The sequence below is a fragment of the Pelodiscus sinensis genome, chromosome 29, assembly GCF_052426305.1.
Source record: "Pelodiscus sinensis isolate ZL-2025 chromosome 29, ASM5242630v1, whole genome shotgun sequence".
Taxonomy (NCBI): domain Eukaryota; kingdom Metazoa; phylum Chordata; order Testudines; family Trionychidae; genus Pelodiscus; species Pelodiscus sinensis.
In genome coordinates, this window is record NC_143080.1 from 9,434,677 (window position 1) to 9,451,321 (window position 16,645).

Consider the following 16,645-nt stretch of genomic DNA (forward strand, 5'->3'; position numbering starts at 1 on the left):
AAACCTCTGGGCCCATAAGCAACAGAAAGACAAGATACTACACAGCAATATGATTGATGCTGGAGTGATTTATTCTTTACATATGTGATGTGAAAATTAAGACCAGGCTTAACCCAAGTTAGCCAGGTTTAATCTTCCAACATGTGCCATCACTTCTGAGGGTCCAGCTTTTGCGCCTAGACAGTTCTCCTACTTGTGCAGGTCAACATACACTTCTCTCTATATAACTTAAAGCAGCCACCTTGCCAAGGAACATAGTGAACAGCATATTTTGAGTCTCCCTCTTACTCTTCCCCAACATGTGGAATTCTTGGACTACGCTGAAGAATAGCATCTTCATTGACAGCAATTGCAGAAACCTTTTTCAAAGTCTTCCAAGAGGTTAAGGAAGGTGGTTACACAAACCTCGGCCATAAAACCAAGCTTCTCACACCCATCTCTCTTACGCAGCTGGAGTGAGGCTGACCCACCTTTCAGATTCCCTAGGAAGATTTCTTATTTAGTCTTCCTAGATCCTGGTGACCCTCCCCCACCATCCCAGGAGCAGCCATGCCCCTCTATTGCCAGCACGGTTAGGATTAGAGAGGGGAAGGGAGAGAAATCCCTCAATTCCCTTTGAAATAAAGGATACAATTTATAAATTAAGGGTCTAATGTAATGACATGCCCCATATCATCACTATTTGAGTGTGTATTTTTTGAAAGTAGCGTCTTGTCAGATTTCAATGTCATGTAGTCAATGTTCTGACAGTCCAGATCCCACACAATCTGCATGCTTTGAAAGGTGGTATTTTAAACAAACTACTTAAGTCCCACTTGATTGGTTTAGGATTTTGCCAGAAAACAGAACCACCTTAAGATATAGTTAAATCTCTAGAGAGAGTATTGGGAATTATGCAGAAATATGATCTTCTTATCTCCAAGTAAAAATAAATTGATCTTTACACAATCTCATCACAATCTGATCAGGAAAGCTCTTATCAGTCTGTACCTGTCTGCCGATCTATCCAAGGACTGACAGCTTCCTGATATGGAATTTTCAGCACTGCTTAGAGGATCCAACATCTGTAAAACAAGGTAATAAACTGCAAATAGGAAACTGAGTTGATGTTCCCACAGTAAGATGCTGCATAGAAGGATGCAGACAGTCACCGTTGCTTATCCAGAGTGAGTGACTGGGGCAAATCCAGAAGGGGAAGGGAACTATTTACAAATTACACCCGTTAGGGGCTGGTTAGAATTATGGTTGCACCAGTTTGGAGCCACTGTGTTATTTTAGATAATGGAGTGTCCTGACATGCACAATATGGTTAAAGTCCTACAGCCTGTGTTTGCATATTTGAGGAAGGAAAAGTGCATCATACTGGAAGCCAGTAGCTTCCACAGAATATAGGGGTGTCCCACTCCCCAGCTTTGCCAATGTAAAGTGCCACTGCAAGTTCATATCCGAGTGCTCCATTTGACTCCAGCAGCAGCAGCAGAGATTCTGTTCCCTAACTGACCTCTCTAGTTACAAGAGGCACTGTGGTCCTACTACCTGATGTGTTTGAGCATCTGCTCAAAGGAGTAAAAGATGATAGAACCAGGGGATGGTGACCCAGAGTATCTGTGTCAAGCATGCACAGAAAAGAGCTCACTGATAGTGATGAACCTGACCAGTTCATGCATAGTGATTGCTGTTGGCAGTGCAGCAGAGGGTTTCTAGGGCTGCTCAGGAGAGGTACATAAACAACATTTATAGATGCATAGTTGAACGGAAGCAAGCAAGCAGTGGTTGTTTGCTGTGACTATTCTAGGACAAAGGCAGGCGCAAGAAAGTGCCAGCAATGTGGGATTTATTCCCCATTCTCCACACGTTTATACTCACACACTGTTCATTGGTCTCTGGGATAAACTCGCCCTCGCTGTTTATGCTGGTGTAAGAACCCTGGCGAGCAATTCGCTGTTGCCTCTCTGGAACATACCCAGGGGGAGGTGAGCTTCGGCCTGTGTTCTGAGAACCTGGTTCACAGATACAGAGGAAGGTTTATTATCCAGATGCTTGCTGAGAGATTGTGTGCACATAAATAAAGATAAACAAGGAAGCCAAGAACAGGAAGTCAAGAATTCTGGACCATTCCCGGTGGGGAGAGCAATTCTGGAGCTAATGTAACGGATGCACAGAGACTGAACTCAGAGGTGCTACATGGCTGCAGTGCTAACAAATTAATCATTCAACAGAAAGACTGCTATTTAAAAACCACGGCAGGGTCACTTGTGAGGCTCCAGATTCCCAACAAAGCACAGCTATCAATCCTGTCCTCCTCTTCTTGAGACAGACTACTTGAGACTAGGTGCAGCTTCTAATCTCAGTGCTTGCTGGAGAGTACAGAGCATTCGAAGGCAGAGAGTCTCCTTGCTACCCTGAACAAGTAATGGAAGCATTATCCCTTGCTTCCTGACCAGCTCCTGCCTATGCAAAAACATTCCTGTCAGGACCCTTATTAATTACTACATGCAAAATAGAGCACCATTTCATTTGAGTAATGGCATCATGCAGGCCTACTAGCATCACACGTGCTAAATATTAAAACATTTAGTGTTTCATTAAATACACTTTCTGGGAGACCTGCAGCAATGTTGGGTTGCATTAGTAAGCCCATCCAGCAATCTCCTCCCTGCCATGTGAGATTGGTACTGTATAAATAGCTTGAAGACTGCACTGCAAAGATTAACAGTTTAGTCTTAACCAACCTGAACAGGTCAATGACTACAGGCCAGGAGAACAATTTCTATGGAAAAATTAAGAGCATGCCACATTTTACCTGAACATTAAGACATTGTGGTACTTACTGTAAGAGGTTTCTGGTCAAACAGATGTTTGATTAGAATGTATGTGTGTGCAGTGTGCACTGCCTACTGAGGATAGCTTAAGCTCTAGTATTCTTCTTTCTGAGCATCTCAGTATTTCATTGAGGATACAGATTAACTTCAGAGGGGGGAAAACATGCAAAACTAGGGTAAGAACCTGATTACCAGAAAGGCTAGGCTAAGTACTTACAGCTCCCCATTGACTCAAGGTATAAGTGCTCAGGACCTTTAGAAGAAAATATCAAGACCAAGGTGACTTAACTAAGGTGACAGAGTAAGTCAGCAGCAGAACTGGGAAGATAAGACTCCTAGACTTGTGCTCTTATATGGTGCTGTCTTTAACCTATGCAATATGCCCAGCTGCTACAACAGCACATAACTGGCAAATGCATTCCTAATGACATTATTTCATACTACTATTACTACTCTGTTTCTCTAGTTTATTACACTTGCGATAGTAAACTGAAATTAAAGTGAGTTTTCTTTGGACAGCTCTGGAATGGAAAATTTATGCCTTGGGATAACTTGGAATGTATTGGGTGTCTGAGTATGTGCTACAATTTACATCTGTTTTTTTAAAAACAATTACTGCCTTATTTTCCAAACAAATCTACAGGGGTCAGAAGCCAATCAGAACCCAGATAAACAGGAGAGCATGCTCCATAGGTGGGCGGAGTCAGGACAGCACACTTTCACTTTTTCCGATACAATGTCCTGGCTTGATGAAGGGAGCCTGCCTCCCACTGGCTTCATGCCAGCTGCTATTGTGGAAAGGTCACCATCACTGGGCAGGAAAAGGAAGTCGGCTCTAAATCAATGTATATCAAAGGAAGTGAGTGGAAAAAAACACAAGTGCTGCCAGACAGCGCTTAGCTCCATTTTCAGTTTTGTTTTTTGTTTTTATAAATCTTATCTTTACTCCAGAAACCTCAATTGCATAGCAGGCTTTAGGCAACCTGCTTAGTTTTATTTGATGGGTACCTACACAGGTGTATTTTGCACAGCTAAACCATCACAACAGAACATTGCTCTGTATTATGCCAAATGTAGAGAGGAGGCTAAAAGCAAAGCTTGAAATCCTCCAGGAAACTGAGTTACATTTCGCAACACAAATTAAAGGAGAGGATGGGGAGGGGAGAAGCCACATTCCAGAGATCTAGTCTGATCTACAGGCTAAGTACATCAGTGACAGAAATAGAGTCTTCTCCACATTTATTTCTGGGCTACAAATGAGGTGCCTGCTAGCCACCTTGATGTGGTCTGAAAAGGAAGTAAAAGTAGTGAATCTTCAGGATGCCATAAAGAAGGAAAAGGGGGTTGTCTGTCTAAGCTTTTTGAAACTTGAGTCTGTCTTTTGAAAAAAAAAAAACCATCACACTCAGGGAAGCATGGCTACTACACTTCCTCTACAGAACTGGACTGCTGCCCTATTTTAAAGTTAACATGCACAGAAAGAAAACCCAGAGAATGCCCTTTTTGTTCCGGTTGCAGCTACACATGCTACACAAGTTGCCTGGGCCCTCAGTCCTAGATACTGTGTTAATTTCTAGTGTCTTTTTTCACTAAAACAAATAGTTGCTTTTGTTCAAACACTCCACAAAGGTGTTAAAAAAACCCCACAGCTAACCCAAGCAGGGTGGTTGCAAACCTTTACAACATTCACAAATCCCAGACAGACAGCCCCTGCTCCAGTGATTTTCATTGTTTTAATCCTAGTGTTTTATAAACATTCTTCCTAGATTACCACAATGGTCTCTTCTAGCTTTATAATTCGTGAACACTGAACTGAGAAGATCCTCCCTGTTTGCAAATGGTGAAATTAAAGAATAAGGCAGAGAGGTAAGCAATTTGTCCAAGGCTACAAAGGCGCTTCATTGACCTTATATTTGGACTGAAATCAACAAGGTGAAATTCAATCAAGACAAGTGCAAAGGACTTCACTTGGGAAAGAAAAAAAAAATCAAATATATAGACACAAAATGGGGATTAACTAGCAACAGGGCTGCTGAAAAGAATCTGGAGGTTTGCAAGGGGTCACAAACTGAATGAGACATCAATGTGATGTAGGTGCAAAAAAGCAAATACTCTGGGGTGTATTAACAAAAAAGTGTCACAATGAAAACATGGAAGGTAGTTGTTCTACTCTACTACAAACTGGTGAGGTCTCAGCAGTAGTAGTGTGTCCAGTGCTGAGCACCACTTTACAGAAGATGTGAATACATTAGAGAGTGTAGAGAAGAAAGAGAGAAAAGATTTAGAAAAATCTAAATTATGAGGAACAGTATGAAAAACAGCATGTGTAGTCTTGAGAGACTATCAAGGGGGACCTGATTACAATCTTCAATTATGTTAAGGGCTGTTAAAAAGATAATTTTTCCCCGTGTCTACAGAAAGGTACAATAAAAAGTAACTGGCTTCACTGCTGCAGGGGATATTTAGGTTAGATATTGGGCAAAAATAAATCAAAACAAAAACAGTTAAGCTCTGGGGAAGATGTGGAAACCTCATCACAGATGCTTGGTAAGAATAGTCTAGATTGAGGTGGACAAAATCCTGCAGACTGCATCTGGCCTGCCATGACGGATCTGGCCCATGCTCCAGTGGGTACCTCAGGCAGGATCCTTGCCTGCCCCGCTGCAGGGGCCGGCCAATGGGTGCTGCCTGAGCTGTGTTTGTGGTGCAATCAACATAGGACATATCTCCCTTGTGAGCTTGCAGCACTCCGAGAAGCACATGGCCCCTGCAGCCATCCACTGAGCAGCATTCAGAGACTTGGAACGCAGGGAGCCTGCCTAAGAGACCAGATAGGTTGCTGGCTGGAAGCCACCTAGGTTAATACCTTCTGGCCAGAGTCTGCTCCTGCAAACCAAGTCTCTCCCTCCCAACCCTGTGTTCCCCATCTACACTCCTGCCCCTGCTCACAACCCAGACCCTGCAACACCTCCCAGACTCCACCTTTAGGTCAGAATTCTCTCCTGGCCTCCCATACCTTGTGCCCCTCCTCCTGCACCCTAGTCTCCTGCCCCAGGTCACAACCCCCTCCTTCACCCAAACTCCCTCCCAGACCCCACACCCCTTCTTGCATGCCAGGTGAATGTGTGTATAGGTAAGGGTCTGCATAGCAAGAACTTCCTGTGAAGTACCAAGCACCCAGAACTGAAGATGAATGAATGCAAGTTGATACGCAACATCTCACAAGAATTAAATTTTCATTACTGAAGTGACCTTCAGTGCTCTGTTATGGCTGGCCTACTGCTAAGTGAAATGCAGCTGCTTTGGAACTCATTACAGAAAAGTGTATGCCTGCTACAGTCAGCAGCCCTTACAAAGATCTTTCAACTGGAACATGAAATCATTAGAATAGCAGCTATGAATAGTTCACAGAAGTGGAATGAAGGTACATTTGTTTAGTTTGATTTTCTCATTGTTTCGAGTGGGGCAGACCCTAGCTACCCATTGTATTTACCCTTAGCCTGATCATCGGATACTAACCATTATCAGAGATATCAGAATATTGTCTGATTTGCTATGGCAGCTCCTAGACAGGGAAAAAAGGGAGGAGGGGTTGCCTTGTATATTAAAAATGTACACACTTGGACTGAAGTGGAGATGAACGTAGGAGATAGCTGTGTAGAGAGTGTCTGGGTTAAGCTAAAAGGGGTAAAAAACGAGGGTGATATCATGCTAGGAGTCTACTACAGGCCACCTAGCCAGGTGGAAGAGGTGGATGAGGCCTTTTTTAAACAATTAACAAAACTATCCAAAACCCAAGATTTGGTGGTGATGGGGGACTTCAACTATCCAGACATATGTTGGGAAACTAACACAGCGGGGCACAGGCTATCCAATAAGTTTCTGGACTGCATTGGAGACAACTTTCTGTTTCAGAAGGTTGAAAAAGCTACCAGAGGAGAAGCTGTTCTGGATTTGGTTTTAACAAATAGGGAGGAACTAGTTGAGAACTTGAAAGTGGAAGACAGTATAGGGGACAGTGATCATGAAATAATAGAGTTCATGATCTTAAGGAAAGGTAGAAGGGAGACCAGCACAATTGAGGTAATGGATTTCAGGAAGGCAGATTTTGATAAGCTCAGAGAACCTGTACGTAAGGTCCCATGGGAAGCAAGACTGAAGGGAAAAACAACTGAGGAGAGTTGGAAGTATTTCAAAGGGACGTTGTTAAGGGCCCAAAAGCAAACAATTCCGCTGTGTAGAAAAGATAGACAATATGGCAAAAGACCAGCTTGGCTTAACAAGGAGATCTTGCATGATCTAAAAATAAAAAAAGGAGTCATAAAAAATGGAAACTAGGACAAATAAAGGATGAATATAGGCAAGCAACATGGGAATGCAGGGGCAAGATTAGAAAGGCAAAGGCACAAAATGAGATCAAACTAGCTACAGGCATAAAAGGAAACAATAAGACCTTTTATAAATACATTAAAAGCAAGAGGAAGACCAAGGACAGGGTAGGCCCACTGCTTAGTGAGGAGGGAGAAGCAGTAACAGGAAACTTGGAAATGGCAGAGATGCTCAATGACTTCTTTGTTTCGGTCTTCACCGAGAAGTCTGGAGGTGTGCCTAACGTAGTGAATACAAGCAGAGAGAGGGTAAGTTTAGAAGACAGGATACACAAAGAACAAGTTAAAAATCACTTAAGAAAGTTAGATGTCAGCAAGTCACCAGGTCCTGATGAAATGCATCCCAGGATACTCAAGGAGCTGATAGAGGAGGTATCTGAGCCTTTAGCTATGATCTTTGAAAAATCATGGCAGACAGGGGAGATTCCAGAAGACTGGAAAAGGGCAAATATTGTGCCCATCTATAAAAAGGGGAATAAGAACAACCCAGGAAACTACAGACCGGACGTCTGTCCCAGGGAAGATAATGGAGCAGGTAATTAAGGAAATCATATGCAAACACTTGGAAGGTAATAAAGTGATAGGGAATAGCCAGCATGGGTTTGTGAAGAACAAGTCATGCCAAACTAATCTGATAGCTTTCTTTGATAGGATAACGAGCCTTGTGGATAAGGGAGAAGCGGTGGATGTCATATACCTAGACTTTAGTAAGGCATTTGATACGGTCTCGCATGATATTCTTATTGATAAACTAGGCAAATATAACTTAGATAGGGCCACGATAAGGTGGGTGCATAATTGGCTGGATAACCGTAGTCAGAGAGTTGTTAACGGTGCTAAATCCTGCTGGAAAGGGATAACAAGTGGAGTTCCGCAAGGGTCTGTTTTGGGACCCGTACTGTTCAATATCTTCATCAATGATGTAGATATTGGGATAGAGAGTACGCTTATTAAGTTTGCAGATGATACCAAACTGGGTGGGGTTGCAACTTCTTTGGAGAATAGGGACATAATTCAAAATGACCTTAGCAAGTTAGAGAAATGGTCAGAGGTAAACAAGATGAGGTTTAATAAAGAGAAATGCAAAGTGCTCCACTTAGGAAGGAACAATCAGTTCCATACATACAAGATGGGAAGCGACTGTCTAGGAAGGAGCATGGCGGAAAGGGATCTAGGGGTCATAGTGGACCACAAGTTGAATGAGAGTCAACAGTGTGATGCTGTTGCAAAAAAAGCAAATATGATTCTAGGTTGTATCAACAGGTGTGTTGTAAGCAAAACTCGTGAAGTCATTCTGCCGCTCTACTCTGCACTAGTCTGGCCTCAGCTGGAGTACTGTGTCCAGTTCTGGGCGCCACATTTCAAGAAAGATGTGGAAAAATTGGAAAGGGTACAGAGAAGAGCGACAAGAATGATTAAAGGTTTAGAGAACATGACCTATGAAGCCAGGCTTCATGAACTGGGCTTGTTTAGTTTGGAAAAAAGAAGATTAAGGGGGGACATGATAGCGGTTTTCAAATATCTAAAAGGGTGTCACAAGGAGGAAGGAGAAAATTTGTTCCTCTTGGTTTCTGAGGACAGGACAAGGAGTAATGGGCTTAAAGTGCAGCAGGGGAGGTTTAGATTGGACATTAGGAAAAAATGCCTAACTGTCAGGGTGGTCAAATATTGGAATAAATTGCCAAGGGAGGTGGTGGAATCTCCCTCTGGAGATATTTAAGAACAGGTTAGATAGACATCTGTCAGGGATGGTGTAGACGGAGCTTGGTCCTGCCTTGAGGGTGGGGGGCTGGACTCAATGACCTCTCGAGGTCCCTTCCAGTCCTATTATTCTATGATTCTATATGATTCTATGATCCTAAGTAAAACTTTAATAAAGGTGGTTGCTAGATGCCACAACCCAAGATGTATTTCTTGTTAGTTTTGTGGACAAAAATGCCAATCTAAATAGAAAAGTTTAATGGACTAAATATGGCCTTTGCAAACCTCTAACCTCAATGAATCTCTAGGATACTCCACTTAGCAACTCTTAAGCTGTTCAACAGATCACATCAATATTCCTTATTATTATATCACAAAAACAAGGGGCTTTTGATAAATTCTTTTGCCCTAGAAATATTTCTAGGATGAGTCACTTATCTCCTCTGATAGTATGAATACTAATGCCCAATGGTTACACTTGGTCAAGAAGATGAAGATGGTTGGAAAATGCAGAGAAATACTCACTGACAGACAGGTGCCTATTTCTGGGCTCTGGTGGTTGGTAGGCTGTGTTCACATCCCCCACAGATTGGGAAGTTTTGATCCTGACTTGTTTTGGCAGCCCCGAATGTGGTGAAGAACTAGTCTGTTGGGAGAGACAAGAAAGCAGAAATTTGAGCAGCCTGAACACATTTTCTAAAGTATGAATTTTACTGTTAGCAAGAAGGTGCATGGAGGACAGCCCTGAAGACTGAAGTGTTCATGCAGAGAGAAGGAACAATACATGTAACAACAGGTCAAGCTTCCCAATTAGAGGATGAAACAGGTGCAGACGTATCCGACTACTAGAGAACTTTCCTCCTCACAATCTGAAATGGAACCAAATGTTCCCCATTCCTTTAGTGTCAGCCAATGTTTGAGCCCACTGGCAAAGTGTATGAGGGCTAAATACGTTGATTTAGTTCTGCCTGATGAATCTGGTGTGGGGGTGGCTGGATGGTGTTTAGTAGGCTGTAATACACAGGTGAGACTGGATGACCTGGAGATCTCCTAAACTATATCTTGTCCTCACTTTAGTAACTACAGAGGATGACAACTTAGTATTGTTATCAGTTACTCCACCAACTCAAGTGCCAGAGGCTAAGCTATGGATTTAAAGGTTCCAATCCTGCAGCCAAACCATGTCTATGATTCCACATGGAGGTTTTTTTTTTTTAAAAGACAGGAAATTGCACACAAAAATCTACATTAACATTACATAATCAAACACATAAGTTAGGAAATGTTAGACTTAAGATTGCTTGGCTAACCTGAATCCAGCCCCCTTGCACATATGCATTATGATAGTCTTTAATTACACATTATGTTTTCCAAAGGACCTCTAAGTTAGTCAAAGAATAGATGGAGTAACTTATTAAATATTTTATTTTAACCTCATTGTTCATTGGTGTCACTCCAGGACTTATAGCACAGTATTCAAATACTGCTCAGAGGGCAGAATTTTAATTTCCTTGTGGCCTTTTCTATGGTGCTTATCACTATAGTATCTGAGTGCTTCATAAATACTAACTTATTGTCACATCAATGTGACGTGGGGATATTATTCATAATTGGGAAACTGAAGCATGGAAAAAATAAGATAAAAAGTGTCCACTAATTCAACAGGCACTCTTTTTGAGACACAGAATCTGATCTGTCAGATACTTGGCATTAACATAGCAATTTATATGGTCATAGCCTTCAGCTGCAGCTGTGTGTAATCAATATTTCTGCTGATTAGATCCCAGGTACCAAGCTGGGGATACAGAAAATGAGAACACAGTAAGTGACCACATAGGAGAAGTTGGGTTAAAGCATCTTACTTAGCATCATTCAGGAATTCTTCTGGAGAAGCAGGGATCAAATCCACTTTACCAAGATAATTTCAACTTCCTTAAATTTGAGACCATTCTTTCTCTGCCTGAAATCCCCTGCCTGATATACACCTTCCAACTTCTGCAACAAGTGAGGAAGAGCTCTTATGAGCAACCATCTGTCCTCTGAATGAAGCATTAGTCCTGAGGAAAACCAGTATGTGACCACATAATTAATGCATATGCAGTGCAAACCTATCTTTATATTCTCACAGGCAATCTTTTGAGTGGTTCATTTTACATTAGAAGACTACGAACACTGCAGTGTGTAACCAGTATATAAAAACCTGATGAGGCTAGTATACAGGGGACTAGACTCGATGACCTCTCGAGGTTCCTTCCAGTCCTAGTATTTTATGATTAAAATCAAACCACCCAAGCCAATGGTTTATTGGGCTGACAGGTTTAAGCCATCTCACAGCCAATGATACACAAGGAAGTGATGAGGCCAGCATTACACCAGGCCATCTTTCACTGCCCTAACAATAGATCTGGTATCCATTTTGCAACAGGATGAATGGGAGGTGGGAGACTTGAACCCACAAACTTCAGGATTGTAGTTGAGTATCATAACTACCCAACCACTGTAGCTTATGTTACCATACACAGCATGGAAAATATTAACAAGTAATGGCTTGAGTTTAAGGTGAAAAAAGAGGGAGTATAGTTGGGCCGAATCTGAGACCTTCTGAAAAATCCAACCATGTATCTACCCAGCTATTCAAGGAACATGAAGAGTATGGTTTTTGGGGACAGAAGGGACAGCAAGAGTGAAGGGCACAGATGACTCAATAGGAATAGATAACCATACGAAGAATGCCACCAATACATCTGACTGAAGTTTGATACAGACAAATCTAGTTCATAAGATCTTGTGAGGCTGTATATTCAATGGAAGGGAGATTAAACCAGTAAACTCCAATGCAGTTATTGGTGTAACACTGGTAAGGATCTAGCCCTACTACTCAATCCTCTCTACCGGTTTATTTATACCGGTAATGGGCTATAGCAGTTCTTACCATCAGCATTTGTACTGTTAGAAAGAATCAAAGGCTAAGAGTTTCAAAGAAGATAAGGGGTATATCATATTGCAACTGGCAAGTGACAATATTAAACGAATACAAATATTGTCACCAAAAAAGTCACAGCGGGTGCAGAGAAACTAATTAGTTTTACAGACACATTTGTGCCAAAGCCACTGCACCATCTTTCCATCCCCAAAAAAGAAAAGAGCCCAATCAAAACAAAATCTGCTTCCTGTACTTCAGGAAAAAATGCTTCCCGCTGGGATGAGATCACGCAGCCAAGAAGCCTCCTTTAGATTCATGCACTTTTGCTTTATCCCATGCAGGGCTCTCTCGTCAAGCAGCTTGGAGATGAAGAGGAAGTCAGAGGAGAGGGGAAGTAGTGGCACCTTCTGAAGCCCTTGTGATGCAACAATTTGCTTCTGCTTCCAGCAGAAGAGGAAAAACAACTAATAGAGGACACCGTGACAGCACTGACTAATGGCTGGTAAGGGACGCAGAATTCATTGTTTACTGCAGAGGGTTTTATTAGCTATTTGCATTTAATCATAAACTTCCACTTTAAAAAAGTTCTGTGAATCTAATGCTGATGGAAGCACTCAGAACTACTGACTCAGTGTACACTGACAACAGAAACAACCCTCCCACACTCTCAGTCCTGCCAGTGCGGCTTAGGCTTAGCATGGAGAGAGTGCAGGGAATTCTTCCAGGAGGAAATAAGGGTATGACAGTTTTCATGTTCTCTCAATGCATAGCACAGCAAGTTTCTGATGTGGGAATTGGAACCAAGACACTTCAAGCTCATAAATAAAGGCAGAAGTAGACATCCATCAAATGGAAGCAGCTTCCTGTTGAATTAGGCTGGATTCAAATAAGAGACCTACAGACTGAAAGGCTCTGAAGCTCATTCAGCAATTTCATGAGGCATTCAGTACCCCAAAAAGTGCTAATATTATACCTTCAAGAGTAAGGCTTGCTTTCTGAAATGGTGATGTAAAAATCAAGTTTTGACCATTAAGGAATTTACATTTGCGGGCTCTTCTGTTCTCTGGGCTAGCAGGCAAAGTGTCCCTCATATTGCACTCATTTTTTTTCAAATACCTCACAAGTGCCCGACCTTGTTCTTATAGGGACACTGCCTACTCTATTCAAAATACTGTCCAATCCAGCCAAACAAATATTAACTTATAAAATTCATACTGTATATGTCATCTAATCAAAAACAAAAGTCAATTTATCTATGAACGAAATCCACTAAGATCACCTGATCTAGTTTTCCAGGGAATGCTTCTGAGGCACTGTTTATACTTATTTTTAACTCTTAAAAGTCTGCTGAACCAGGAAAAAAATTAAGCCAATACTTACTAGCAAAGTCCAAGCAAAGAGGCTATTTGAATGTGAAGCAGAGCAGCCTTACTACTTTTTATTACTTCTCCTATTGGAGTATCACTGCAGTGCAAGGCTCTTTAACTAGGGGACAAAGATCTCAAGGTGAAAAATCTCAAGCATTTGACTTAATTGCAATGTCACAGAATTGGTTACCTACATGGGTTCTGTCCTGGGACAGCAGTAATATTCTAAGGCTTTTCACATTTGAGCTTCGGTCCAAGAGATCTACTGCTTTATCCAGGTCATCTTGATTTTTCAAAGGAATAGATAACTGCAAAATGTAGAACAAAAAGAAACTCAGTTAGTAGAGCTATACATTTATCATGTATTGTCCAATAAGGCATTTAAACAAACACTGGAAGACACAGAATATATGATAGGATTCCAAATGTTTCATTATCCTTTCCTTGGATTTCTACTAATGCTCTTCATGATGCCTTCTTTCTGCATGGGACATTCCTCCCACCCATTTCCCAATATTGGCTGGCCTCACAGAAGATTCCTCACGGGAACAAGCTGCAAAGAGGCTGAGATTTCTACATGAATTTGCTCTGTGGATCTCTCTCACTCACACACATACACAGTCTGGAAGAGGTTCCTCACTTCCTGATACAACAGCAGTGTCCTGAGTGATATTTGTGAATCCAAGATTAATGGGACAGATGGAAAGTGGCCTCAGATAACAGGCTAATGTAGGAAGGAGGAACAACAGGGTTTTTAAGACAGATTAGACAAGATTGAGCACCTGTGGGAGAGAATAAAAAGAAGAATGTGCACCTTGCTACAAAGCCATGAGATTAAGCACAGAGGCTCAGGAGCATCTCATTAGGGGGGAAAAATGACAGACTCCTGGGGAAGTTATGTAATGTATCCAACTCTTCTAAGTGTTACATACTAATTTCGCTTGCAGTCTAGACGCTCTTTTTCAAAAGAGGCTTGCAGTCTAGACATAGCCCCACAGCCTGCCATACATCCAAAATTCAGCCAATAAATTATCTTCACCTAATAGGATCTGCCTCCCTGGATCCTCACTTGTCCAAACATCTTGTGCTTGCCTCCATCTTACACAGGAGACAAGGTCTTACACTGCTCCATCCCAGCCTGCATCTTTAAAACCAACTCTTATCAGGTGGTCTTCTCAAGGTCTCATTTATCTCCTACTACTTTTTCCTCACAGTGCGCCGCTTTCTGCCATACTTCCACCATAGCATAACTCCACCGTATATATGATAAAAATGAAAGTGAATAGCCCACAGGAAAGATGCTATCATTTGAGATGCCAAAAAATTAATCAAGCTAATTAAACAAACAAGCAAGCAAACAAAAATCCAGCACCTTACTTTTGCCTCTTTAATGCATCCTGTCTACCGTTTCTATCTGATTGTAAATTCTTTTGGGACAGATATTATCTTCACTGGATATCTTGTGCAGCACCTAGCACACTGGTGCTAAAAAGCAATCACCGTCCTCTGAATGTTTACAGAACGTTGCACTTTCATGTTTATCAGACACAGGATCTTTGCCCCAAGGAAAGTTCTGGAGAACAATTTGTCTTAAAGAACGTCAAATCATATTCCAGCACTGAAGATCCACTTATTCTCTTAGTTTTTTATGGCACCATTACTGGTAAGGAACAGATTTTTTTTTAATCCATCCTTTAGGATACAGTATGGATAAGGAAAAAGAGGAAGGCCAGTAGCATGTTAGGATTGGTCCTGCTTTGGGCAAGGGGGCTGGACCCAATGACCTCCTGAGGTCTCTTCCAGCCCTAGGATTCTATGATTCTATGTTCCTGGAGTGGGGGGAAGGGGAGACAAAAGGGAATTTCAACAGAACCAGCATTTGGAATGGATAACACAATGGGAAATTACTCCAAATTTCTTCAGTTTCCCCTGAAACCCTCCATCCCCTCCAAAAAACACGTACAAGAGAAAGTAAGATGTCAATGTTCCCAAAGCAAACAATTAGAAGACAGGTGATTTTTGCTAGCAGTGCTGTTTCCTCCCCAGAGCTAACAGTAACAGCTTTCCAGATTCTATCTGAAATTAAATTCAAATTCAGTCTCTGGAGTAGCCAGTGTTCACTGCCTGGCAAGTGTCTGTACCTCATTGTTCATATAATGGAGATCCAGTGGTTGGCCAAAGGCTGTTTTCACTTTCTGCTGTACATCTTCATATCGCACAGGTCGTACAAAGGGAATAATTCTGGAGAGCGAAAGAGAGAGTCACTGATTGTCCAAACTAAAAGGATGCACTGGCTCAATGATGTGGTTAGAACTGGGTAAATAATTCTAACACATGAATCTGTTCGTTCATTCATTCAAATGTTGCCCTTTTCTGTCAAATTATTTTTTAACAGTGAGCGATTTTCTCAATCATTTGTTTTTGCAAGGGATTCTTGGCTCATAGCTTCCTTGCAAGCAGTTCATTCAGAGTACATATGACAAGTTAGAGCTGTCTGACAGGACACAGACATCACAGTATGTTTCTGTTCCTTGATTAGATAAATATGTAAATTATACTGGTAGAGTATCTCCCTCTACAGGCTGGTTCCACATAAGATGATAAGTCTACTACTATAGCTGCCAGATAAGTGAGTTATTTCCTTAGCTCAAGAGGTAGAGACTCACATTTCATTCTAAAGGTCACAAGTTCATGTCCTGCTGAAGGCCAATATAGGGTCATTTCACTTTTAGAATAAAAGTTTCTGGTGCAAATACTCAAGTTTATGAATTTAAGAGCTACTTCCTGATATTTTCCAACATTTGCTTAAATTTAGCTGTTTCCATGAACATTCCCACAAGTAAACTTGTTCCCTGGAAGTGTTTTCTTTCCTCTAGCAGAGACGGGGACAAGCACAGTTGACTCAAGTGAAAATCCCAGATTCACAAAAACTGCTTTGCAGTGTTCGCCCTGCCATCCAACCCTCAAGATCTTGAACTGCAGCACTAGCCAGGACTGTACAGTCTTTGTTGCGGTTATGCAAACACTTGCAATACTCAATTTTTTTTGTCAACGAATATAGCTGAATTTAACTGATGCTGGACAATGCTCACCATTATTATTTATTATTTGCATTATTGTCATGCCTAGAAGCCCTCATCATGGAACAGAAAGTGCTAGAAGCTGTACAGAAAGAACAAAATGTTTGCACTTTGTGCTAAACAAAGCAGACACTTCAAAGCTTAAAAGGTGGCCACCACACTGGACAGGAAGGACACCCCTCACTTCACTGTGTCAAATATTTCACAACTGGCCAGGTGGTGGGATTTTGTTTGGTTACCTCTGAACTGGCATGGGAAGTCTCGTATTCCTATGTTTCAAATAAAATATTGTAAAAGATATGAGACTCACCCTCAAGTCCTGAAAGAGCCAATACAAATAAGCATTTCAAATGAGCTCCTAGTG

General features: G+C 41.6%; 1 protein-coding gene across 3 annotated transcripts in view; it reads right to left on the reverse strand.

Moving 5' to 3' along the window:
- MAP3K3 (mitogen-activated protein kinase kinase kinase 3) overlaps positions 1-16,645 on the reverse strand; it is a 61,884-nt gene that overhangs the window by 16,837 nt on the left and 28,402 nt on the right. For all 3 annotated transcript variants that reach the window (XM_089774059.1, XM_089774061.1, XM_089774060.1), the window contains 5 exons: positions 15,343-15,442; positions 13,396-13,509; positions 9,437-9,557; positions 1,867-2,000; positions 991-1,064 (listed from right to left, as the gene is read on the reverse strand). In XM_089774059.1, the coding sequence (XP_089630185.1) occupies positions 991-1,064; positions 1,867-2,000; positions 9,437-9,557; positions 13,396-13,509; positions 15,343-15,442 (543 nt within the window). The remainder of the gene's footprint in view (positions 1-990; positions 1,065-1,866; positions 2,001-9,436; positions 9,558-13,395; positions 13,510-15,342; positions 15,443-16,645) is intronic.